The 26903-nt window shown below is 37.6% G+C and overlaps 1 protein-coding gene across 2 annotated transcripts in view; it reads right to left on the reverse strand.

Moving 5' to 3' along the window:
• Positions 1-2121: 2121 nt before the first annotated feature.
• Positions 2122-26903, reverse strand: part of TBC1D22A (TBC1 domain family member 22A) — a 175601-nt gene continuing 150819 nt past the window's right edge. For both annotated transcript variants that reach the window (XM_068166371.1, XM_068166361.1), the window contains one exon: positions 2122-4779. In XM_068166371.1, coding sequence (XP_068022472.1) covers positions 4651-4779 — 129 coding nt within the window. In that variant the 3' untranslated portion in view covers positions 2122-4650. The remainder of the gene's footprint in view (positions 4780-26903) is intronic.

The raw sequence follows: 26903 nt of genomic DNA on the forward strand, positions 1-26903 counted from the left end.
ACTGTACGCACTATTCCCATTTGGAAGCTTGTAGGAAATTCTTCTGGACAGAAAAAAAAGCAGCCTCCATTTCAGAGCACCTGTCTCTGAGAGGCTTTCAGCAGTCTATCTCTCAGCCTCTCATTTCTGGCATATGTCTTGACTTAAATGTAGGGAATGTACAGAATGCTTTGAAGTGTTAAAAGGTTCTTTGATAAGGTTCCATATCAATTTAATTATTTATTGCAGTGCTGCCTCAGCTCACTGAGCTTAGGGAATTAGATAGAATGCAAGATTTCAGCTTTAACTTATAAAATTGCAAATCATCTGGAATCAAACTGCTCAGGAACTTCACTCTTCATCAGAGTGAGGCAAAACACTCGAGTTGGATTTCTTTCCCATGGCACAGCATCCTGCCTGAGTGATGGCTGGACTGGGGGCTTTTCCACTTTGCCAAAGAATTGAAAGCACTACAAACTGCTTAAATTCGTCCCCATTCTGTTTTCAAGGAGGAAGTGACCTGAAGTGAGGATCAGATTTCTGAAAAGATTTTCTGTTGTTCTTCACATGTTTATCTGTGGGATATGTGTCCAGGACATAAGCAGATATCCCAGACTGCTTTTGTACAAGGAAATCAACTAGTAAATGGCTTTCAGCTTTGTCTCCCAGCACATTCTTTGTGAGATCCTGGGGCCTTTACTCCTCTTTCTTGATTCGTTCTGCTTTTCAAAAGGTAATTTGAAAAAATCTCCCCTTGCTGATTTTCTGCAGATTAGAGATGAAAAAAAACAGAAATTTCATTCAAGGCGAGAAGCCAGGTGAGTACAATCCATTGTCAGCCAAGCACACAACAAAAAAATTGCCCACTGCATTTTTAGTCTCTTTTTCTCTGAATGCTGTGTGGAGTTTTAAACAGGCAAGTTATTAATGTTGCCTTCCACATCATCAGCCTTGTACATTTTCTTGCCAGACTCATCTCAATTATTGGAAGTCTCTTACTAGCTTTCCTTTACACAAGGGACTTGAGGGTCCTACAAGATATCCCTCTTTACCTGTTAGTCTACTTAAATAATCTGGAAGTTTCCAGATCTAAGTGACCCTAGTACTACCTTTTGGTGGTTTTCCCCCCCCACCAAGGAGCTGAAGCTCCCTCTCCTTCCTCACCTCCAAAGATATAACAATTTCTGTACCTCCTTGGTTTGCTTTGCCTTCATTTGCACCACCTGCCCTCTCATTTAATTCTGCTGTGGTGACAAATTTGTCTGTTTTGGTTGTTGGTTTTTTTGCAGGTGTTCAGTATGTTGCATGTATAAGGTATATGCAGAGACCTTTGGAAGTTCTCTTATTAACTTGCAAAATCTACAGGATACAAAGACAGAGCTGCAGAAATGTTATTGTGAACTGAAGCTTTACTACTGCATTTACTCCTGCAATACAGGGGTTTGAGACCATAAACACACCAAAAACATGCTTTGAAGCAAAATGCTGTGTGCTCGATGAAAACAATAAAAACCCCTTTCCACTCCACATAGCACTTCATAAATACGCATTTATTTCCTTAGCTTTCATCAATTTTACATTTTTAACCAGGGTCTCGGTGTTAGTATTAGTCAGAAACACACCACGGAATTTCATGTACTGCTAATTCTGTAGTTCTGAAGTTAAAAACAAATTCGTGGGCCTTTCCATAAGGAACTGAGACAAAAAATGATGAACCTAAATTCTTAGAGAGTTACATACGATTTCAAGTTACTCCATCATGTATTGTATTTACACAGTTACCTAATCTGCTATTTACATTTTTCAAACAGCGCAGTCATAAACCTTTTGATATCGTACATTCTTTAAATTTTTCTTACAGAAATTATTTTAGAAACATTTTAGACACAATTTCAGTATTCCACATGAGTTCTAGAAAATTACTGCCTGATTTCACTAGTGAGGTGTCAAGATGTCTGCTCCATAAGACAATATGTATTACAAAGGAATTTTGTAATATTCAGAATACTGAACTTTGGAAAAACAAAAACCACAAAAATAGTATTTGGGATGTAATAATGGTAACATCATTTCCTTTCCTATGCAGTATTTTGTTTGGAATGACGTTTTACCTGAGATGTAGAATTGTTAAATGCAAGGTGGTATCGTTTTAATAAAAGAAAATATTTTATGTAAATCTTACAGCACTGGGAATTTGTAATTTTACATAAAAGTTTGCCTTCTATTTACTGAAAAGTATTCCTTTATGTATAGATATATAAATGTTATTTATATATCCGTATCATATTTTCCAGGAAAATCTGTATCTACATATATAAACGTTGTTACTATATTAGGAAACTTCCCACTATCCTTAAAAAGTGATGTGCTCAAGTACAATCTTCAACTTCTGACACGGACACAATTGTAAATGTGACCTCCAATAGCAATACTTTCTTCCAGGGGAAGTAAGAGGTATCTGCTGAATTTGGAAGACGTGGCAGACAACTTACGTAGACCCAGTGAAGGAAATTTTATACTTTCAATCCCATAAATGTTATGCAGGAGCATCTGACACAACAGAAAACTTTGGGTCAACTTTCCATGTTACATGTAATTAGCTAAATAACATCTTAACAAAAAAGAGTTAATAATAGAAAACCCTTACAACATTGTACATTTAATGCTGTGTGTCTTCCCTTGTTACAATAATACACATTTCTATTAACAAATGATTGTAGATACTAAGTTTAAAGCAAATGGTGATAAATTTCAGATATCTTTTATTCTGTTATTGGTAGACACTCTGTTAGGCACAATATGATATTCTCTGTAAACATAACATTTGATGCATTAGACCATGAACTGAGTTTATGGAAAACAGTTTATGGACATGTGAGAAAGACAGATCCACTACACACTCTAGGCACAAATGCAGCAATCCAGGAGGCCATTACAACCGAAACCCTCAGCTGACACCAGTGGAATAGAAATACATCCTAGTCAAACACTCCTGTTTCTGAATTATTTTTCCCCCTTCTGTGAAAGTTTTCACATATTTTTAAAATACAGATCTCATAATCACATGTTGGTAAAAATGTATTTTATTCTATTTACCCTGAAATACCAAATTATTATAAAGTCAGCATCAGGAACCTAAGGCCCCCAAAACAAGTAATGCAGCGAATACATCTAGAAAGCTTTCTTCAAAATACGTATCTATCTATTTTTAAGAGCTTGAAAATAATCTTCCAATAACAAATCATAGGAGAAAACCTCTTGAAGATCTTCTGCTTCCCAAACTAAAAAGTGTACTACACTTTCTGTGCAGTGTTGTGCAATTTGAGAACTAAACAGATGAATAACAATTCTCTACTTCCAATATAATGTTTATTGCAACTCTCACCCTTAACAACCTGTATTTGTGGGGTAGGCACAAATTAATGACTTATTTACATCTAACAGAGCAACATCAGAACTCATACCTGAAAATATGAATAGCACATTTAAATTATCTAAGTTTTAAGCAATTATTCAGTATCCCAAGATTATATGAAGAAACGTTAACTTCATTCTATAAAGTCATAGAGAATTTTTATTCTGCTAATGACAAGAGAGATCTGAGTACACAGTTACTGTTACCGGGAACCATCCTCCTCCCTTCCTCTGAATAATTAGGGAAAAAAAAATAATATTAATTAACAAAAAAAAGCTTTGGAAAGATAAGATTAATTTTCCATTTCTAACACGTTAGAAATGGGAGTATAAGGCAACAACTGAGATAAAAATATATCTTGCTTTGCAAATCAAGCTTCTTAACACATTTCTTAAAAGTGAACTTTCATGCTGAAAAACTGAAAGGCCTTGAAAGAAAAGCTTTAATTACTTTGACAAGACCATGCCTTCCATTTCATTTGATATTTTAAAAGTACTTCCAAATATACAGAGCGGAATTTATTTTAGTGTTATACGTGACTCTTTGTCTTTAAATAACTCCTTTGTATGGCTAAAAAAGCTTCTACAAACCCTGCAAGACTGAGTAATGCTTAGAAAAATGCCACCCATTTCCACTGCAACCTTTTATATTCTTATATCATTGAAGTATTCTAACCCAATCCCATGGAGAAAGAACAGATGGTGTGTGAATATCAGAGTCTTCTGAGTTATAACTAAACTTTAAAACAGAGGCCTTACTGCCTGATATGGTCTTTATGACTATGAAAAGTTTGTTTTGGTTTGTTGGGTTTGGGTTTTTTTTCCCTACCCAAAATAAATGACTTTTACTGACCAAAACTGCCTGATAAAAGTCATGGCAGGTAACCCACAAGTAATGACAAAATCATTCCGTAAGTAGTTCTAAGTCTTAGAAAAACATAAGAATTGCTCAACAGAAACCAGACAGACTGCAATTCTCCTAATTAGAGAGGGGAATAAAAAGAAAAAAACTAAGTGACAGACTTCTGAACTCATTTGTCATGTTGAACAGCAAAGTTCACTTTCAAGTCCATTCAATGTTCAATATCCTGCTTTGGCCATTTCTTTGGTATTCCATTCTCATTCTGCAAATTCTAACAGAATTGTAATGGTCATCTTAATGCAAATGAAAAAGCAATGAGCTGAAAGCACAACCAAGACGACACATGCCATAATACTGCAGAACATCAGGTCTTAATGATTTCTGGCTCTTGGTATTCATCTCTTGTAATGATTAGGGGCATCCGCAAATGCAAACTTCAGTCTGTAGGCCTCTGCTAGTAGTACACTAATTTCTTCATTTCCCCAGTGTACTGTGGGCAGGTTTTGTAAAAATATCAGCAACTCCTGGATGAAGAGACAAAAAAAAAACAACAACAACATTATTATTGGTTTGTTTGGTTTTTTTAATACCAGTGTAATAGCAGTGTATTATTTATACAATGATTGTTTTGTAGCACCTCAGTATCCCAAACAAACCTGAGATGCCATCAGATTTAGTGATTTTCCGGTAACTTTCATAAAATTACTTGCAATTCAATCTTTCAGTTCAGAAACTAGCTATTAATTGTAGCTGAAATATGGTTCTTTTCTAGTATTGAGGAAAAAAAGAAAAGTAAATACTATGAGTGAAAAAAAGCCACAGTGCCCAAGTGTGTAATGTATCTACATCTGCCCATTTATGATTATAGCACTACTGGTGCTCTCAGTCATGGATGGAGACCCCTTGCTGCACTCAAATGAGAACTCTCAATGTATCAAATCCATTTCATTAGCCTTCGAAGAAGTAAACAGTGTTAGCAAATTCATATTATAGCTGCTAATTGAAAGACAATGCTCATGGGATTTGAGTCACCTGAAACTACTGGAAATTTAAATCTGAGTTCTTTAAGTCCAAAATGGTTTGACACAAGACTCAGTCTTCTTTTACACTGGTGATACTTCCTATATTATTTTAGCACATGATTGCACCTTACACACTTGACAATTCCAACTAAGTTTTAGAAGTTTCCAACTGTTTTGCACATAGTTCTCTTTAAATTCCATAGGTATCTTCCACTTTTAAGCTGTTCAACCTACTTTCAGTTTGTAATGTGCCCAGATCATGTAAATATCTCTAAGCTAGGTATGAACCAGAGAAATATCTACACTTCCTCTTTAAGGAGCTGTAGAATATTAACTTACTTTTTAATACTTTAAATGTTTTTATAACCTCTTTATGAAATTAGTAAGAGGCAGACAGCTACAAAGCGAAGTTGCTCACTACACTGCCGAAGTGCTGTGATTCTCGTCTCTAATTAGCCTTCTCACATACAAACATGAAGACCATCTCACAATTTCTCATGCCTCTGCTTTCCAGTAATGCTTTTTTTATAGCACAGTAAACAACAGTTCAATTTCTTTGAACATTAATTATGTAGCAGTACAGATAAAATTAATTGATAGAAATAATTTCAAATAGTAATTTGAAAAGGTTCTAAAATGCAGATTCTGCCTTTTGTAGGGCATGTGCTTTACAGAAAGGAATATGCCCAGTCTCCTCTTGGCAAAAAATCCAAGATCTATGCTGAACTCTGATGCACACAATCAAATCCCACTGATTGTACTTTGAAGAATCCTTCAAAAGTGTTGCTTGTGAAATGTTTGCTTCCTGTCCCATCACTGAATGGGATGGTTTATCTATCTGTTTTGTTGCCTATCATCATTTTTTAGTCTAGGGCACAGCACTATACAATTGGATACATTCTCAAAATTACAGCTGATCGTTAATTCTGAAAGTTTTGAGCAAAACTTCCCAGTCCCTTCAGATATTTCCCCCAACATTCTAGTACTCTGGTGCAAAGATATGCTACTTTTCTATTTACACATGAAAAATTATAAAATAAATTTCAGTCAGTTGCAGTGAGCTCCCATCTCAATTCTCAGCCCCGATTTCCCATTCTTTCTTGGTTTCTTGCCCTGAAATACTTTCCTATGGGTCAGTTTTCCCTCTCTCTCGTACTAGGCAAAATTAATTTTAAGGCAGGGTAAGCCCAGAAATAAAGGCAACAAGGAGCTCAATGGGACAGTGCCAGAACATCCAGTTCTGGTGAAGGCACCAAAATTACCTTGATCTGCAGCAACACAAAGCTTCAAATCCTCATCTATGTATGTTGAAATCTTCCAAAGAATGGCAATTGGCATGTTAACTACCACAAATTCTCTCCTGAGTTCACGTAAATGACAGTTTTGAATGCCAGCAATTTGACGAAAGTTGATTTGTTAACACAAAAGGTCACAAACCTCAAACACACTGTAGGCCAAATATTAAGTTAATGTTTTAAACTTTTCAAGGAAAACATCACCTGGACAGCTCCCTTGTCTTACATTTAGGAATAAGCACAGTTGTTAAGCCTGCTTGCATCTTCTAGGTGCTCTGTTTATGCAGAAAAGGAATGTGGGCCAGTTTGTGCAAATCTGAATATGTGCACAGATTTGTGAGCATGTGCAGATCTGTATTCTTGCATAAATGCATTTGTTACGATTTATTCTAAAGAACTGGAATAAGCAAGCAGAAACACAATGAAACCCACAACTATTTTCTTGCTAGAACTCAGAATCCTGCATTATTATGTATATGGTGAAATTGTTCCTCATATAGCTTTTCTTTTTCTTCTCCCCTTCTTCCTCCTCTGCACCTGCTTTCATGGAAGATGTCTGTAGGATCCCTTAGCAAAGGGTCCTGTGATTTTTGGAAACAGCACAGAGAGGAAATTTACAGGAAATTAGTTTGTGTGTGTGCATGAGAGAACCATTTTGGCTTCATCTATTTCATGGTCTTGCTATACTGGCTCTTGTAATACAAAACAAGAAAGGACAGAAGTGGAGCAGTACTATATATTTAATCATAAGTAGCAATACAGAGTCAGCCCAATAATGTTTCTATTACAGTTATGAGAACACATTTTTAATAAAGTGAAATAGAACTGCAAAAAACCACCACATATTCTTTTTTCATAATTTCTACCTACTTATCTGACAATTATGTTGATAACTGCAATTAATAAATTAGAAGTGAGGAGCTGGAAGGGATGATAAACACCTACTTCCGTGAAAGTTTTTTCCTTTGCAAAAGTAACATTCAGCCATCTGTAAGACACAGTAGTTAATTCAGTGAGTTTTATTAAATTAGCTGTTTTACTGTTTGCATTGCCAAGACTTTGCTGGGTCAGACTCCTGATGCAAAATGGTACACATGATTGATATTGCTTGAGCAGTGATTTCATTTTCCTTTGGGCTCCTGTTCAAATAAATTTGGCCTAAACCAATCCTCCAGACAGTGGAGAACCATAAGCCTGCTGGCAGACTTCAGCACTTGTACTTTGTAGAACATCACCTCAATGGATGAGGCAAGCAACTCCTACTTGTACAGAACTATTGTACTATTAAGATATTCAGCAGCCAGTGAACAAAACCTAAACAGTTTCAGCATGAGATTAGAAAGCAGAAGTCTACATTAGTCACCATTTGGTCTGCTACACTGATTGTTTCTGTGGCAATTGTACATGTTTTTCAAACTAGAAAATGATGCTACATGTTTGCGTAACAGAATTCTTGTAGATGAGTGAATTCTGCTGTATTGTTTTGACAGTAAGGTAACTATGCTGGATATTTCTATCAGAAATAGCAGTCCCCTTTACAAACATCTGGCTGCTCAATGATTAAGAAGGAAGTAAAATAACAGTCACTTCCATTAATTTTGTTACCTTTACCTCTCCAAAGGTACTTCATCTTACAGAACAAATCATATTTTCTAAAATAAACTAAGTTTTAGAGGTTTGGTTGGAATTGACCCATGGAGAACCAGATAAAACATTCTTTTCTTCCAGGAGACAAAGCACAACAGCAGGAGAAATCAGGCACTCCAAGCTTTGAAAACCTCAAATCATTCAACTTTATGCTCTTTGTTGAACATGTGAAGACCATCTATACTATAAGAAATGTAATGCATGGATCAAGTCTGAAATAGCCCTATTGGAGAAGAGTTAGTTTGAAGCTTCAGGGATCAGTTGCAAATTTACATAAATAAATGGCAGAGTAATTCATTCATTGTCTAAGTCCACCTGTGTGTGGGCATTTAGCCAGTCTTCTCATGGGAGAACTCTTCTTCTTATCTGCCCAAAGTCTAAGATAAAAACTGACCAGTGAATATGCATTATAAATCCTTATGAAGTAACTGGCCAAAGACACACTACATGAGTGAATTTCTAAAGGCTTATCTTTCTGTGCTCTATTAGAGAGCTTCAAAACTGGCTTAAACAGCAATACAACTTACATCTTGCTAAAAATAAAAGTAGAACTTAGCAAATTTCTTTAACTGCTACAGAAAATATTTCATTGATGTCTGAATAAGGAGCATTCTTTGAAAATAAACAATGCAACCTCCTTCCTCACACCCCCCACCCCAACCCAAAAAGAAACGAAAACCACCTCAGTCTTTGTATTTAAAGAAATATAAAAATATATTCTAATAATACTTAAAGATGACCTGAGAATTTTATCTAAACTGACTCAATTTAGCATTTACACCTACATAAGAGCAAAGATGATTACAAGAACAGTGACTCAAGAATCTTTACTTATTTTTATTATTCTTATTTTTTTCTCCACCAGATAAAGAAGGAACCACTAGAAACCACATGTAAATAAGGCATCCACACTAACTGCTTAAATTAATTTTCCTATTAACATTCAGAATTATGAGACAGACATATGATGAATCATGAACTGAATTACTACTTACCATAAAAAGAATATTTAACAAAATTGAGTCTAAAAAAAAAAATCAGTATTTGTAAAATATTCCCAAAATAATTATATTTTCAGTTTAATTTAAATGATATTGTGATGCCACCTGGGCTAGGCATAAGGGCAGTCAGCAGATTATCAGTGGAGCTGGAGTTTCCAAAATTCTAGTCCATTCTGTTATATTTTGGCTGCATCTACAACAAACCCTTTGCATTTGGAAAACAAAGCCCTCAAGAATCGCTTAGCTCTTTTACTGCATTGAATAGCCATATTCACCTCTTGAACTTCAAGGTCTAGATGTGTGGCCTAGCCTGCCAGCACTTCAGTTCAGTCTATATGTGGCAGTTCCCTCTCATGCCACACTGTGGAAAGGCATTTGCAATCTCCTTTCCTCATAGCCATTCAAGCAGTGAAAAGTTTCTTCCTGACTGGGGAAGAAGCACGGGTATCTGAGGTAGGTATGACCAGCAATTGATTCCTCCTCTATGGAATAACTTCGCCAAATTAAAAAAATAACAAACTATCCAAAACATAACACACAACAACTTCAAATTAATCTGTTTACTTATACCTCTGCTTAAAATGTAAGGAAATGTAAGGAAGAGAGTATTTTCAAAGTGGTATACTTGATGGAAGTGCTGTCATAATGAAAGAAGCTTTAGAAGTCAGAAAAGTAATAGAACAAGGCCTATGCTGTAAACAGCATTGCTAAGCAATAGCTACTGTCAGATACTAAGTTATTCCTGTGGGAATAATACCTTATCACTCAAGTTATAATACAAATATCTAACAGAAAATACCAGAGTACAAGAAAGAGATCTCAAAAAGAAGATGATTTCCACCGCCCTTATTCTTCAGTGTATTCCTCAGTTTCCTCTAAAATCAAAATGGTCAAGCTCTGTTCCTTGCAATCTAAATCAAAACTGAATGCTAAGAAAAACTTCACAAAACACATTTTTAATAACTACTACAAAGTTATGAGCCTCCTTCTCCTCACTGAGGTTGTAACCCAATGAAATCTCATCCCACTAGGAAAAAAAAAAATTAAAACCCCCCTAACAAATCCAGAAGAAAAACACAGCAAATATTATCACTTTTGAACTGTTTCATTAGCAAGTCCCTTTATAGTATGAAGTCTGCTATAATACTTTTAATCAATCGTTTTTAGGATAAAATTTGGTAATAATTCTGGTTATTTGCTAATGACTATCTACAGTCATTATACTATTTATTGTCACTCCCACTCTAACTGCGTATGTGGATCCTGAAGGAATCAGGAACCATAAAACCAATTATAGAACAAACAACACATTGATAGTTTAATAAAACACAAAATTGTTATTCTAATGAGAAGAGCACAAAGGTCTCCTCTATGAGAATCAAAGCAATTTATTTATGTTGAAAACTCCATTCAGACTTTTGTGTGAATTATTGAAAAGTTCAACCGCAGGTTTTTTTAAACAGAAGAAACTTAACAGAACATAAACCCCAATAATAGAATAGTGGCTTTTATTTCTTGTTAATATAAAAATAGCAATAACTAAAGCAAAAAATCAAACTTGAACGTACTGAGGAAATTAATAGAGTTAGTTTTTAACATCAAAACCGAGCACCAGTCTATTAATTTAGCAAATAAAGACAGTCCTAAAATACAGTATTTTTCTATGAGAGTTGTTAATCCTGCAGCTAACCACAATGCAATTACGGTCTGAGTACTTCTGCTCTAACACAGCTCTACTTTGTACTGATAGGCAAAAGCTGCAATCATACTACATTTTATGATCATGAACTTTTTGATATTATACTTTAGGACTGCACATAACTAAATGGAGGGTAAATTAACTTTATTAAATAATGAAATATTATGTATAAAGAATTGCTAACAGCTGTATTTTGAACAAGTTACACAATATGCACACATATGAAACACTGCAAAATTTCTGCTGGCAGTTTGATTAAATGGCTTCTTTATAAGAGTTATTTGTGCATTCAAAGGTTACACTTGAAACTTTAGAACCCACTTTTAAAGAATTAATGAAGTGCAATACTACTAAAATTTACTCAGACGCATTATTGAGACAAGCTAAGAAGGAAACCAATTATTGCCAGAAAAAATGTCCATTTATCTTGTTAGGTAGTATAAACCAGAAATAAACCGTATGCATTCAATGAATTCAAAATGTTTTTATGATTTTATGGGAAATTGTATAATGTGGTGCTAGGAATTGGATAATGATTCAAAACATTTTTTCCAACCACTACACAGGAAAAAATTAATACTTAATATAGGAGTGATTTAATTACTATTTCCCTTACAGTATTTTTTTCCCCCCCACCTGGTCACATTTGGGATTGTCAAATGTGAAAGGAAAAGGTGACATGGATAGCTAGTATCAAGCAAGAATCCCATCTGTGACTCAGTCCCTCCTCTGCATTGCACAGTGAAGCAGACAGATGTGCCTGAGCTACTGAGACCCTTTAACAGCTGCAGTGGCCAAGCTAGTAATGTGCTGTGCAATGCTAACCTCTAATCCTCTTCCCAGATACTTAGGATGAAGGATACCTGCTGCTTTGGGACTCAGCCAAGCTCAGTCCAAACCCTCCCCCTTCAGCCTGCTATCAAAGCAGCAACAAAGGCACTGGCTGGTAACATGAAAGCATGGGTTCAGCACACGCTGCAGCACCAGACTGACCTTGTTCAGTTACTTTAGAGCTACTTTTCCCCTCTCTCTGCCCCTCACTGTTGATATGTAATGCACCAAATAAGAAGGGCTCTAGCTCTGAGACAAGCTTTTTTTTTTTTTTTTTTTTGAATGCTGTTCTTCCTCTTTCAGTGCACTCAGAAATATCTCCTATGCTGCTGTCACTTCTTATTTCTCCACCTGTCCTAACCTGCTACGTGGAGTTGCAAACAATGAGCTGCATCTCTGGAGTGCTGTGTATCATCTTAATTACCTATGTATTGGAGCCTGACAAAACATTCCTTTTCTATTAGGCACAGTTGGAGTTGAGAAAAGTAAGACTTCAAATATAATATTAAAGACATAGTAGGAAGAGGTTATCTACTGCAGGTTAAGAAATATTTGCTGCAGAGACAGGTTAAGAGGCATAAGTGTACCTGGATCCTTAGGCAATACAGCTGTGCTGCTTCCTGAGCATGGAAAGCTATGAGCCACAGTTTACAGCCATGTAGGTAGTGATGACTAAGATAGCACAAAACAGTCTGGTTTGGATATTGAATGCGTCAACGCCCTACATGTTCCTGTAATTTCAAGGATGATGGGTAAACCTAAACATTGATAAGTACAAGATGAGGAAACACTGGTTTATCTATGCTAAGTACTAGGAGCATTTAAACCTTCACTGGACACGGTCTGAAGGATTTAGGAGAGAGATGTTCTTGGCAAATCATAAATCAGCATCATTTAGGAACTCCTACCTTCAATCTTAAAGTCCACATCCTGTCCTGTGACAGCTTAGAGGAAACAAACAAGCAAACCCAATCCTAATATTTGCTGAAATAGTGAGCATGCATGAATTCAATGCTAATTTTGATATTTCCCCCCTGGACATTTCTTTATTGCACATGGCTTAAATTACAGATCTAGAATTTCTTTCCAAAGAATAGCCTATTAAACAATCATTCTTATTTATCTTAATTTTGAACTTTCTTACGCCATGAGATCTTAACCAACAGATCACAACATACAGAACTCGGAACAGCATGAAACATACTCAGAACAGTATGAAAATAAGTACAGAGGGGAAAAAAAAGAGTTCAGAGTGTATTCAGTTTATAACTAAACCCATTGCATCTTAAAATGAATACTTCAAAAAAATAATCTAAAGAGGTAAACAGTTAATTTCTCCTGCTATCAGTTTACATTCAGCAACTCAAATGTGCAGCCATTCTCAGCAAGTATGTATTTATTCCTTAATTCAAATGTATATAATACATTATTATTTGATTCATACATACATTTTTTTACTCTTCAACAAAACAAACTCCCATTAATGTTCTGAAAACAAAGTAGTATGCTATTCTTATAGTTATTTCCATATTCCTAATAAGAACTTCATAGAAATAAATCTTAATATTCTGAAAATGAAAGCTTATGAAAAGTTGATGGTTTTATCATTTCCCTTTCATGTTTTTCTTTTCATAACTACTGAACAGGATTCCTGGAATCAGCATATTAAAACCCTCTAAAAGAGCAATTAAAATCTTGTTCCATCCAGTAAGGATCTCTTACATTAGTCATTAGCAACCTTAATTACTATTCATAAAATAGATGATTCTAAAGAAGTATGTCAAGAGAAGCTGTGCTCATACAGATGAAGAGAAGATTTACATCTTCATTTACACAGGTATGAAAATATATAAATTAATAAAGTTTAAAAGTGCATTAAAAGACCACATCTTAGCTAATACTGTAGGTAGCCTTATGTCCTGTTCTCAAACATAAATAAAAATTAATAAAATAAAAATCACAAGTAATTGCCATCTCTAAATCTTAAAACAGGAAACAAACTGCCATGTTGGATCTTTCTTAATGAAACTTGAAAGACAGAATAGAATAAACCAGGTTGCAAGAGACCTTCAAGATCATCGTGTCCAACCTATCATCCAACACCACCTAATCAACTAAACCATGCAACCAAGCACTCTATCAAGTCTCCTCCTGAACATCTCCAGTGATGGTGACTCCACCACCTCCTCAAGCACCCCATTCCAATGGGCAATCACTCTCTCTCTGTAAAACTTCCTCCTGACCTCCAGCCTAAACCTCCCCTGGTGCAGCCTGAGACTGTGTCCTCTTGTTCTGGTGCTGGTTGCCTGGGAGAAGAAACCAACCTCTGCCTGTCTACAACTCCCCTTAAGGTAGTTGTAGAGAGCAATAAGGTCACCCCTGAGTCTCCTCTTCTCCAGGCTAAGCAACCCCAGCTCCCTCAGTCTCTCTTGTGTTCCAAGTCCCTCACCAACTTAGTTGTCCTTCTCCGGACATGCTCCAGCAAGTCAACATCTTTCCAAAACTGAGGGGCCCATAACTGGACACAATACTCGAGGTGTGGCCTAACCAGTGCCGTGTACAGGGGCAGAATGACCTCCCTATTCCTGCTGGCCATACTGTTCCTGATGCAGGCCAGGATGCCATTGGCCCTCTTGGATGCCTGGGCACACTGCAGGCTCATGTTCACCCCCAGGTCCCTCCCTACCTGGCTGCTCTCCAGCCACTCTGACCCCAGCCTGTAGCACTGCATGGGGTTGCTGTGGCCCATGTGCAGAACCCGGCATTTGGATGTGTTAAATCTCATCCTGTTGGATTCTGCCCATCTGTCGAGGTCCCTTTGCAAAGCCTCTCTACTCTCCAGAGGCTATCTACATAATATACTTACTATCTACATAATATTATCCATGAGTTCAGAAAAAAGGACATAGACTTAAAAGAAGCATTGCCACAGAACCTAGGAGATGTTCAACTACATAGACATTAATCAGTCAAACAAAACCAGTCTTGGGTTCTTCCTTCTGAACTAGAGAAAATAGAACTCCCAATTTAAAAATCTCATATAAAAATGGAATATCCCAGGAAATGTCCACAAAGATTTCTCAATTCTCCATCTACACAGATCACAACAGTCCTCATCACTTCGATTACACTTGTTACCATATTGTCTTATGAAATACTTTTATGTTGTCGGTATAAGTTTACTTTGTATACACCAAAACACAAATCATAGCAAATTATTACTTTTTGTTAAAATGCAACAAACTATGGCATATCACTTGCCACTAGCTCCATGAAAAAAAAAAAAAAAAAAGAAAAGCAACAGATAAAGGAAAACAAAATATCCAGAGTAGAAAAAGTCATAAAGATCAGAAGTGATTCTGTTAAATATAAATAAATAAATAAATTCCCAAACAAATCCCATCCAAAAATACAACCTGATATACCAACTAAGACTGCTGCAATTATGGCAGAATTTCATTTCCCAAATGAGTTGCCAATCACTAAGTTACTACATTCTATCATCATTGTCTGTAGTTAAGCAAGATGGAAATATTTGTATGGCAGATTCCAACAGAAAATTTACAATTCTGTCTCTCCATGAGGTCCACATGCTACCCACTCTTCTTGGTTTGGTTTTCCTGACCACGATTTGGCAATGCATTTAAGTGGATCAGTTTATACAGCTCCAAATTCACATATATTCCTCTCTCTAAAATTACTTAAATGGTTACAAGCCCAGAAAAAAAAAAAAAAAAAGAAAAAAATTACAAAATATCAATTTAATATAATAAACCCCAGGTAGAAGAGTGTACCAATTGTTTATATATTTCAGACTTAATGAAATTAGTATATTTTGGCAAAAATATATTTTCACTGTAAATTGCTGAATATAATCTCATTTTGTTTTAGAGAAAACATCTATTAAGAATTGCTGATGCAAAATTGCCTGTAAATATATCTAAGTAGTACTGTCTGAGTACAATAAATCTGTCACAATGCGGTAGCTAAACTAGACTATTTTTAGAAGTAAAAAATGTTCTAAACATAATTCAAATGGAATATTGTCAGTATCCCAGCAATATAGGGCTGAAAGCAGCTATTTCCACTGCATTGTTCAATGAACCATACCACATGAAGCCCTATATAGTTGTTTTGTTCTGAATAATAAATAAGCATTTCCTACTTGCCATGTCAAAACCCAAGAAGCATCTGTGCACCCCTAATAGACTTTAGGATATCAACACAGAAAAATGATGATCGGTCATAGAAGAGAAGAACCAAACAACCTGCATGAAGACATCAGGTTTAAAGGACAGATAAAAAAAACATTCCAAGGTTCTCTCTCCACACTGACGGAGAATTTTTTAACTGAAAACTTCAAATTTAACCTGAGAAGCCTCACAAAAATCAGTAACACCTAATCTAAAAGTCCCTTCAACTCTTAGGAAAACAGCAATGTTTATATTAAGAAATCATTTAAGTTTCCTTAGTAAGCAAAGCATGCAGGCACAAGTGATTGGTCATTGGAATGGGCTGCCCAGGGAGGTGGTGGAGTCACCATCACTGGAGGTGTTTAGGAAGAGACTTAATGGGGTGCTTGGTGCCATGGTTTAGTTGATTAGATAGTGTTGGATGATGGGCTGGACTTGATGATCTCAACGGTCTCATCCAACCTGGTTAATTCTATTCTATTCTATGAGCAGAAAGCTTCACAGGTTCTCACAATGTACAAATGAACATTCTCCCATCACCCCATATCTTTACCTGTGCCTTGCTGCCTTCCAAGAAAACATATGAAATTGTATTTGCTTTGTACCTCTTAGAAGAAATGGTGCTTTAGTTCAAGAAAAGTTCCAAAAGTGCTACCACAGACAAACGAAGCATTAATTCACAATTAAAAAAAAAAAAAAGTAATTCAATTGTGCACTAATAGCTATAGAATAAAAATATTCTAAACCAGGAAAAATACTATGGCAACTGCGCTCAAGATATCTTCCATTCTGTTTGGGGACAACAAAAAAAACCCCAAAACAAGATTAATTTTGCTCTATCACAGTGCAACATATCTTTATCGAGCTTTGTCGTGAAATATATACTGCTCTTCTCGATATTTTACACAGAAGATGCTTCATTTTAACTAATGGTTTATGAATCAAAGTGAAATTAATATGCTTTCGCTCTTTCACTACAATTATGTAATCACTTAAATCTTTATCTCGATTTCAAAGCAATCCAAATGCATTCTAGAAAATAATCACACTCCCCCTTGAGTGTGTTTTACAAGGTTAAATAAGCTACATGCTTTTAATATTCTTTGTTAGGGCCAGCTCTTCACTTCTCGGTCTACTGCTGTTGTTAAACATAATTCTGAAGAGATACCAACCTGTGGTGGGTTAACGCCTTTTTCTGAAAACAAAAGAAGAAAGCAGGGTGGAGGGCTTGCGGGTACTTTACCCTCCCTGCAGGGTGTTTCCCCCTGGGAAAGCTGAGTCTGTTCCACTCCCCCCTCCCTGCCCAGCCAGGGTATAAAAAGCAGGACATCATAGCTACTGGAGCTCCTTTTTGGCTCCTGCCTCTGCTGGATGAGAGCTACTGCAGCTGCCCTCCTGCTCCTCAGCCACGTGGCCGGACCTGATCCTCTTCCCTGCTGCCTCCGCACCTCCTCAGAGAAAGACTGGTTTTGTATTATTCTTTTCTGTCCCCCTCCCATCCATTCTTGTTCCTTGCCCTTGTGAACATTTTTTTTCCCCTGTTATTGTCATATATATAATTTGAAGAAAAAATTATTTGCCTCTCTACTTCCAAGCTGACTCCAGATTGCTGTTTAGTGGATTTGCTCCTTACCTTTTTTTCCTTTTTTTTTCCCCCCCCCCCCCTCCCTGTTTGTGGGGGGGGGGGGGGGGGAGTGGGGAAGAGATTCTCAGCTTTTTCCCCATTTGAGCTTTTAACTCTCAGTTAAGGCTCAAACCACTACATAACCACATAATTCTCACTCAAGTCCCAGAGAGAGACAATTTTTTGAAAGAATATAGAAAAAAAAAAAATTACTGGGACTGCGGAAAAGTAATAATTCTAAGTGGAGTACATGGAAGGTCTACAGTGCAAACAAACATCCTAAGGCCCTGCAATACTAAGACTATTAAAATGCTAACATATTTTTTGTATATAATACTTGTCTTACAAATCACTATACTGACAAAAATAGAAACCTACAACTTCAGCTTCAGCCTGTTCAAGCTTGAGATCAAGTTTCTATGTAAGATGATGAATGCCTGAATTTTCGTGGAAAATATGAGATTGCAAACCAACAGCTGAATGCAGGATTTATTCTTTGCTTATCTGCAAAAGAACAGCCTCCAGACACAAACACAACAGAACAACTGAGTGTCTTTTCAGTACAGTTAGTAACAATGGAGTGGGCTAATCTTTTCTGACTGCTGATTTTTAAGATTGCCAAGATTAAGGTTCTAGAAGTGCTTAGGCAACAAGTACCTGTTCTTGTAATTATACACAAAAGGAAATAAACAAGTTTATACTCTAAAATGTCACAAAAAACTGCACACTGAAAGCAGTGGCCCTTGTCATTGTACCAATAGCCAACACAGAAGTTTGGCAGAGAAGCACTCTAACAGTTGCAAAGGAGCTCAAAATCAGTCGTCACAGGTTAAGCCAGTCAAAAGTTTTCTAAGCATAACATGGAAACTCAAGATGGAAAACAAAACCTAGTTTCATAATTATTTTAGCATATAAAAGACACTAGTATTCCATAAACTGAATAATAATAGCTTGCACTGTTTCTCCCAGGTATAGGGTTCTTATATTCATATGGTTTGGGAAAAATTCAAAGTACATGAAGAAACTGTTTGTGATTTTGTGACTTCCAGAGATTCAAAGAAAAACCTGTCTGAAGCGACTCAAACCCACACATAAACCAAATAGGTTTTAAGTAAAATGTCATATACAAATTGATTTTCTTTCGAGAATTGAGCTCCTTTTATAAAACCAGAGCTTGTGAATAAAATGTCATTTTGTTTAAATAAATGAAGATGACCAAAAGGTATTTAAGGGTTTGGCCAAAACTGTGATAACATTTCTAGTGGTGCATTACGTGTTTAAGCATTTGATGGGCTGGTTTGCCCACAATGACTAATGTCTTATTTGTTCTGTGGCAGGCAGATGAGAGGGGGAGCTCCTGCATTTATCACAATGATCTTCAAGAAAGGAAACTATAGCACAGCTTGGAAGATGGCCTTTCCTCTAAGAGGAGAATAAAGACATCAACTACATGAAATATAACTTTCAGAGGTATGTTACTGGTGGCAATCTCAGTTTGCTTTAATAGGCTTGCTTACAAGCTGGCAATTCAGAGACAGCTCTCTGATACGCTCTGTCATCTTTCCTCAGGGGGCAGCAATCTTTAAAAAACAGTGTGATAGACAACAACAGCTACTAAAGACTTCAGATGTTCCTATTTAACTTGTTGTCCTATGCAAGTCAGAACCCAAAACTACAAATGTGTGCAAGAACTGTGATGAAAAAAAAAAATAACACAAGGATTTAGTGAATCAGTTCTTGATTACTGGATGGAACCACTGCTATTCAGTCAGCTACCAGCAAGCAAATGCTACCGTGTAGAAAATTAATTAGGATGGGATAAATAGGAGCTCTTATTATATTTGTAAAGGGATGTCTAATGCAAAACCCAGTATTGTCATGTGTAAAAAAAATCACACTCTTTATGGCAGCTGAAAGAGCTAACTAGGAGGCTGTGATAGCAATACTAAATCTGTCATAATGGCATTTCTGGAAGAATTTTAAATCCAGCTTGTTTACAACTAGAAGACAAAACAATAGGGATTTTAATTCTTGTTATTTTTACTGTCTTGCAGTCACAATGAGACTATTTTATTGTGAGACAGCAAAATCTACATGCACCAGCATTTGGGAAACCATAGAACAGAACTGAAGATTAAAAGAAAGAAAATTAATCCTCCTTCATCTGCTTCTCTCAAAGAAAGGCATATGTCACTTCATCCCGTAATTCAGCTCATACTCCAAAAGCTTTTAATTTCTCTTTGTTCTCTTATCAGTAGTTTTGATTGAGTTTGGTAGTCATGTGTACAGGCTCCTATGATTTTATTCTTCTCCAGGGTTACACACTGATAAGGCCAATAACTGGAATGGTTACACAGCAGTTTCTGCTGAAGAAAAACATGGAAAGAAAACCCTTTTCTTTGCAGGGAGATTTCTTTAGTGACAGCTGTGAATTACTAACTAAATAGAAGCCCTGCCAGTGCATTTAGTTTAGCAGGTCACTTAAATTGCTCAGGAAGAATAGGTTTTATGCTTTGTTCATGAAAATCCTTTTTATATTGAAATGGAAAAAAAGACACAGAGATTCCTCTGTTGTATTTACTAGAAATAAATAAAAACATTGGAGGATGAGAGAAAAAAAAACCCTTCCAGTAATCAGAAAGTGCTTTGCCTGGGAACTTACAGAACAACAGTTAGATTTTCATTTTGTGGAAGATTTGATTTAAAGCTTGAATAGGAACAGCATCTCTGTAAAACACAAGCCATAAAGCAAGGCTTACAGGAAATCTTCCCAGATTATACACATCCTGCATGATATCCTTCCCTTCCTTTTGGAGGAATCAAACACAGCTCTTGACAACATGTGCAGATGAGAGGTGACACCAGTGCTGCAAGGTGGTCCTCCCAGCCTGCAAAACATATTGCTGGACCTGTACAGAGTTTGATCTCAGCATCCTTAAAACTGTTCAAGCTCTGAAGAGAAAACATACAAGTATTTCCTGTTACTTCATACGGGCTTCCAAGATAAGGGAAGACAGAATTTAATGGCAGACCTAACTTATTTCCAGTGTTCAATTAAGTTATTGGACACGGTGACAAAAAATTAAAAAGTAGTAATGAAACCCAGCAGTTATTACTCAAAAATTATTGAAGCCTTTTTAAACAAAACAGCTTTTTGCCTGTAGTAGGCTTTACAGAGACCCACAATTGACAATGGCATTGAGTGCACCCAGCAAGTTTGCTTAAGACACCAAGCTGTGTGGTGCAGCAGACACGCTGGAGGGATGACATCCAGAGGGACCTTGACAGGCTGGAGAGGTGGGACCCTGACAGCCTCATGAGATTCAACAAGACCAAGTGCAAAGTCCTGCATCTGGGTTGGGGCAATCCCAAGCACCAATGTAGGCTGGGCAGTGACTGGCTTGAGAGCAGCCCTGAAGAAAAGGATTTGGGGGTGCTGGTGGATGAGAAGCTCAACATGAGGCAGCAGTGTGCACTTGCATACCAGAAAGCCAATCACATCCTGAGCTGCATCAAGAGAAGCATAGCCAACAGGTTGAGGAAAGTGATTCTCCCCCTCTACTCCACTCTGGTGAGACCACACCTGGAATAGTGTGGCCAGTTCTGAAGCCCCTATTACAGGAAGGATCTGGAGGTGCTGGAGTGTGTCCAGAGAAGGGCCACAAGTGTGATCAGAGGGCTGGAGCTCCTCTCCTATGAGGACAGGCTGAGAGAGTTGGGGCTGTTCAGTCTGGAGAAGATTCTGAAGAGACCTTATTGTGGCCTTCCAGTATCTTAAGTGGGGGGGCTTCAAGAAAGCTGGAGAGGGACATTTTAGGGCGTCAGGGAGTGATAGGACTAGGAGGAATGGAACAAAACTAGAAATGGGTAGATTCAGATTGGACATTAGGAAGAAGTGCTTCACCATAAGGGTGGTGAGATACTGGAACAGGTTGCCCAGGGAAGTGGTAAAAGCAGCATCCCTGGAGGTTTTTAAGGCCAGGCTGGATGTGGCTCTGAGCAACCTGATCTAGTGTGAGGTGGGGGGCTGGAACTGGATGATCTTGAGGTCCCTTCCAACCCTAACAATTATATGACTGTACATCTGTTTAAATATAAGACTCAGAAATTTTTGAGGTTAGTTGCTGAAATAATCACCTTTAAATTAACATTTCTGGGGGGAAAATTACATCAGTAGACACAAGACTATTTCCATGTATTTCAGTGTGTTTGGAAACAAAGCTAGCTATTAATAAATGCCTATCACAGAATCAGGGAGCAGTAGGGGTTGGAAAGGACCTTAAAGATGCCGACTTGGTCTGGTGGAAGTAGTCCCTGCCTATGGCAAGGGGATTTGAACTAGATCATAGAATCACCAGAGTTGGAAGTGGCCTCTAGGAGTCATCTGGTTTAACCCCCTGCTTCCCCCCACCTTCATCTTCCCAATGCAGTTCCTGCTCCCTCTACACCATCCTCCACCCTGCCTAAAGAGCTCCTGCTCCACCACCACCATTTTTGCACCCATTCCATAGCCACGGGCAAGACCCTCACCAGCCAAGATACAACACAAAGGAGCTCAGCCCTAGGAAGGAAGCCCAGCCAGCACCTATGGATGATATCAGAGTAGCCATTAACATTCTTCCTACCTAACCGGGGGGCCACCAGGCCCCCCGGCCTTTGTTGTCACCACCACCATCACCCAGTGTGCACCATGGGCACTCACCAGCAATGAGAGGAGGATCCCTCAGCCCAGATGGGCTCATCTTAGGGCTTCTGCCTTTCCTGGGGGGAACTAAAAGGGGAGTGGGTGGGGAGGGTCAAGTGGCCACACCTGGGGTGGGAGGGGACTCCAGGTGCTCTGGGATCTGAGGGGAAAAAGGGGTGGGTGAGGGACTTTTAGAGTGTCAGGTAATGATAGGACTATGAGGAATGGAAAAAAATAGAGAAATGGGTAGATTCAGATTGGATGCTAGGAAGAAATTCTTCACCATGAAAGTGGTGGAAACACTGGAACAGGTTGCCCAGGGAGGTGGTGGAAGCCTCATCCCTGCAGGTTTTTTAAGGCCAGGCTGGATGTGGCTCTGGGCAACCTGATCTAGTGTGAAGTGTCCCTTCCCACGGCAGGGGTGTTGGAACTAGATGATCCTTCAGCTCCCCTCCAACCCCAACAATTCTATTATTCTATTCTAATTTGAGACTTATATTTTTAAAATGGCAATATGGTTCTAACACTATGTCCTTCTTGGTCTATATGGATAATTAAGAATTGCTAGATAACAAAATATTTAAGAGTTAATTGTATAAAGGGAAAAACATTATATAGGTAGTAGAAATTATGACTGCCATTACAAAACTGTACTGACAGACAAATTGATTGTCTAATTGTTTCAAAAATGGTGAGAATTTAGGATGATTTTTGTATCTATACACAATAGCAACCATGCATGTCACTGGGATTATTAGTCATCAGATACACAACAAAAATGTGGGGCTGATTCCTAAAGTCACAGATGTTAAAGTCAGGAAAGATCATTACTTATCTTGGTCTGACCTCTTGTGTAGATAATAGGAACTAAGCCTACGCTTTGGTTTTTTGCTTTTATTTTTTTCTTTCAGGAAAAACACCAATTTGAAATCCTTAAAAGCTGCAGAAATCCATTACTTATCTTATTGTTGTGTTAATTTATTTTCCTAATGAAGTTCTCCATCTATTGGTTTTATTCTTTGACAAACTGAAGTTTTTGAGCACTTCACTTATTCTCTCTGACCCCTCTCTCTGTGCTTTTGACTTCAGACATCAGAACTAGATTCCATAATGCCCCCCCCAACCAACAACAAAAACACATTCATTAATTTAAGTATCCAATTACTCCCATGTTCCACAGCAACACTCTGGGCGCTCATGTTGACAGGGGTGTCAGAAATAACCCCTAGGAGGTCTTCAGAAGGCACACATCCCAGACTACAGCCTTTTACTCCAGAGAAATGACCAACTCCATTTGTCTTGTATTTACAAACGTTTTTCATCTGACTACATCAAAACACAGTTTGCCTGAAGAAGTCAGCTGAACAAGCGATTCAAAGACTTATGTAACTGCACTGTTCTCTTCCCTTTGAACGGTAAATCTGTGTCATCTACAGATGCTTATTATCTGCTATTTTATTAATGGAAATGCTGAAGAGCATCATGCCAATTACTGATCCCCACAGAAGCTCACTAGAAAAAAACTCTTCTTAAACATAATTAACTCATTTTTTATTGTTGTTGTTCTCCTGGTAGGACATCATATTGTGTTTTTGTTTATACTGTTAAACGCCATTTAAAAGTTAAAATATCAAAACAAAAACAATGGAAAAACCCACAGCCCAACACAGTATGAAATTATTATCTTGCACATTTACATCTATCAACTAAATACATATCACCAACAAATAAAATCCACTTTCACTATCATGTATGTTATCTAATGGAGATTCACTTCTCATCATTTCTCAGGAATAAAGACAGAAATTAAATTGTTAGGAAAGACACCAGGGAAAAAAGTTTCTTATGCCCTTCTTAAATGACAGTAAGAAAATTGGATATATAACTGCATAACTTATAATTTTTAGAAAAATACTGGCTAAGTAAAGCTGGCAGAATGTGATACTTGTAACACAATATCCAAATTATTTTCATAAATACAACAATATTATTTACTTCCCACAGTCTTCTGAGATAGGTAAAAAGAAAATATCACAGATACAGGAAGAATTTACTAAATTGATATTAAAATACAGGAAAAGAAAGCTTTTTTTGTAGACAAAACTAATAACTATTATTATCGTTAGATGGATGCACTGGGGTGACTAGAAAAACACAGTCTCTTTACATCATTATCCTCTAATATCTCGGAGTTTCCCTATTTCTCTTCCTGAAAAGAAGTAGCATCTTTTGGATAGCACTCACAAGTGTACAACAATGTCTACCAATTAAGAAAACAAACAGGTCACTAAGAAGAGTTCTGATAAACTGTAACTGGTAGTACTCAAAATACTAATGGAAGCAAAACCAAGTATCTAAGACTATCCAAGCTGCTAAAAATATCAAAAATATTTTTAACTGGAATGGATTTCTTTCTGAAAAGTAAAGAAAGCATAACAAAATGCAATAAATTGTCAAATTCTTTCATTACAGTTTCACATTCATGACCTACAGTGTATCAGTTACTGGTATGTGATCATAGTGCCACAAGGGAAATGATAACACACTCAGCAAGACTGAAATAGGACAAGACAGCATCCTCGCAGCACCAGTGAACCATGAAGTCAGTCTGCTTATGATGACTGGAACCACTCCAACCCTAATGCTACCTCATTTACTTTCCAACATTCTGTTGAGATAGCAAAGTTGCAGTACAGATTTGGAAAGCCACAACGGTCCACTGTTGATTCATGCTGTTAAATCCTGCTGTTATTACATTATATTTATGCTGCTTTTACACTACTTTATGATGAGAATTCATTATGGCCAGGGCCAGAGCAGATGATAAACTACATGTCAAAAAGAAACACTTGCTTGCTTACATTAAAATATTTAAAGTCTACACTTCAGGTGAAATTAATTCTAGTGATAAAGAAACATTACAAGTTTCAGATACAGTCACACAGAATTCTGTTTTATTAATTAGACAAATATACAGGCATGTTTTGCCAAATGAAATGTTTAGCTGTTAATCACAAGGATGGCAATTCAAACTGCAACTTCAGTTCTTAGTTTCATTTAATCCAAAGAGACTATATTTAGCTGCCCTTTAAATCTTTGGGAATTCTGTGAATTTTTCTAGTGCTGTTTATGGTGCATCTTCAGCAACTCTATTTATCAGCTATAATAAAGTGATTTGAAAAAGATTCCTAGAACCTGAACAGCAGGAAAACATAACCATTTCCTTCATAATTTCACCCTCTTGGACTACTAACAAGATTATATCTAGAAAATTAAAACTTTGAAGCCTCTAGATTTTAATATCTGATTTGATCTCAAATGAGTGGCTCAGAACATTTCCAAAGAAAAACTGAATGCCTCATCTACATAAGACACAGATGATAGATAACTTGGAAAAATTGAAATTGTTAAAAGCACAAAATATTTTGAAACTGGTAATTGTTACTATAGTACCTAATGTGACTCATAGTAAAGCATCAAAATCCATGCCATGAGTATCATTAGGCTTTTAATTCGGAGTGAATGGGCCAAGAATGAAGATGCATAGAAGTTCGCCAGAGCATAAGATCTATACATGACCCATGTGCAGTTTAGACACACAGCAAAATGTACTTTCAGACAGTCTTCTAATGGCCTCAGGTCTTTCAAAGGTTCTGACAATTTTGACAATGACTGCATCTCCCCTACTCTGATCACTCCTTGCATCCAGGGTAAAAATGCTCTTACCACGTGCCATGAAAAATTTAGCATAAGCTTTCAGAAATATTACCAATTCACACAAATGAATGTAGCAGCAATATGGAATATCATATGACTGTGCCACTGCTTTTATGCAAAACAGACTGAGACGTGCATCTTTTAGGTAGATGCATGTGAAAATCATGCAACAAATGTAGACTTTATTTTTAGGCTAAATTCTGTTGTTTCAGTTCAAGGATTAGGCAGTTAGCTAGTGTGCTGGGTTACACCCATCCTGGGGGAGGGGTATCACAGTATCACAGCATAACTAAGGTTGGAAAGGGCCTCGAGGATCATCGAGTCCAACCTATCAACACAGACCCCATGACTAGACCATGGCACCAAGTGCCACATCCAATCCCCTCTTGAACGCCTCCAGGGATGGTGACTCAACCACCTCCCTGGGCAACCCATTCCAATGATGAATGACTCGCTCGGTGAAGAACTTCCTCCTCACCTCGAGTCTAAACCTCCCCTGGCGCAGCTTGAGACTGTGTCCCCTTGTTCTGGTGCTGGCTGCCTGGGAGAAGAGACCAACCCCTTCCTGGCTACAACCACCCTTCAGGTAGTTGTAGAGGGCAATGAGGTCACCCCTGAGCCTCCTCTTCTCCAGGCTAAACAACCCCAGCTCCCTCAGCCTCTCCTCATAGGGCTTGTGCTCAAGGCCTCTCACCAGCCTTGTTGCCCTTCTCTGGACACGTTCAAGTGTCTCGATGTCCTTCTTAAACTGAGGGGCCCAGAACTGGACACAGTACTCAAGGTGTGGCCTAACCAATGCAGAGTACAGGGGCACAATGACTTCCCTGCTCCTGCTGGCCACAACATTCCTAATGCAGGCCAGGATGCCATTGGCCCTCTTGGCCACCTGGGCACACTGCTGGCTCATATTCAGGTGGCTGTCGATCAGCACCCCC

The sequence above is a fragment of the Melanerpes formicivorus genome, unplaced genomic scaffold (genome assembly GCF_026170545.1).
Source record: "Melanerpes formicivorus ecotype bairdi unplaced genomic scaffold, bMelFor1.0.p_v2 SCAF_3, whole genome shotgun sequence".
NCBI lineage: Eukaryota > Metazoa > Chordata > Aves > Piciformes > Picidae > Melanerpes > Melanerpes formicivorus.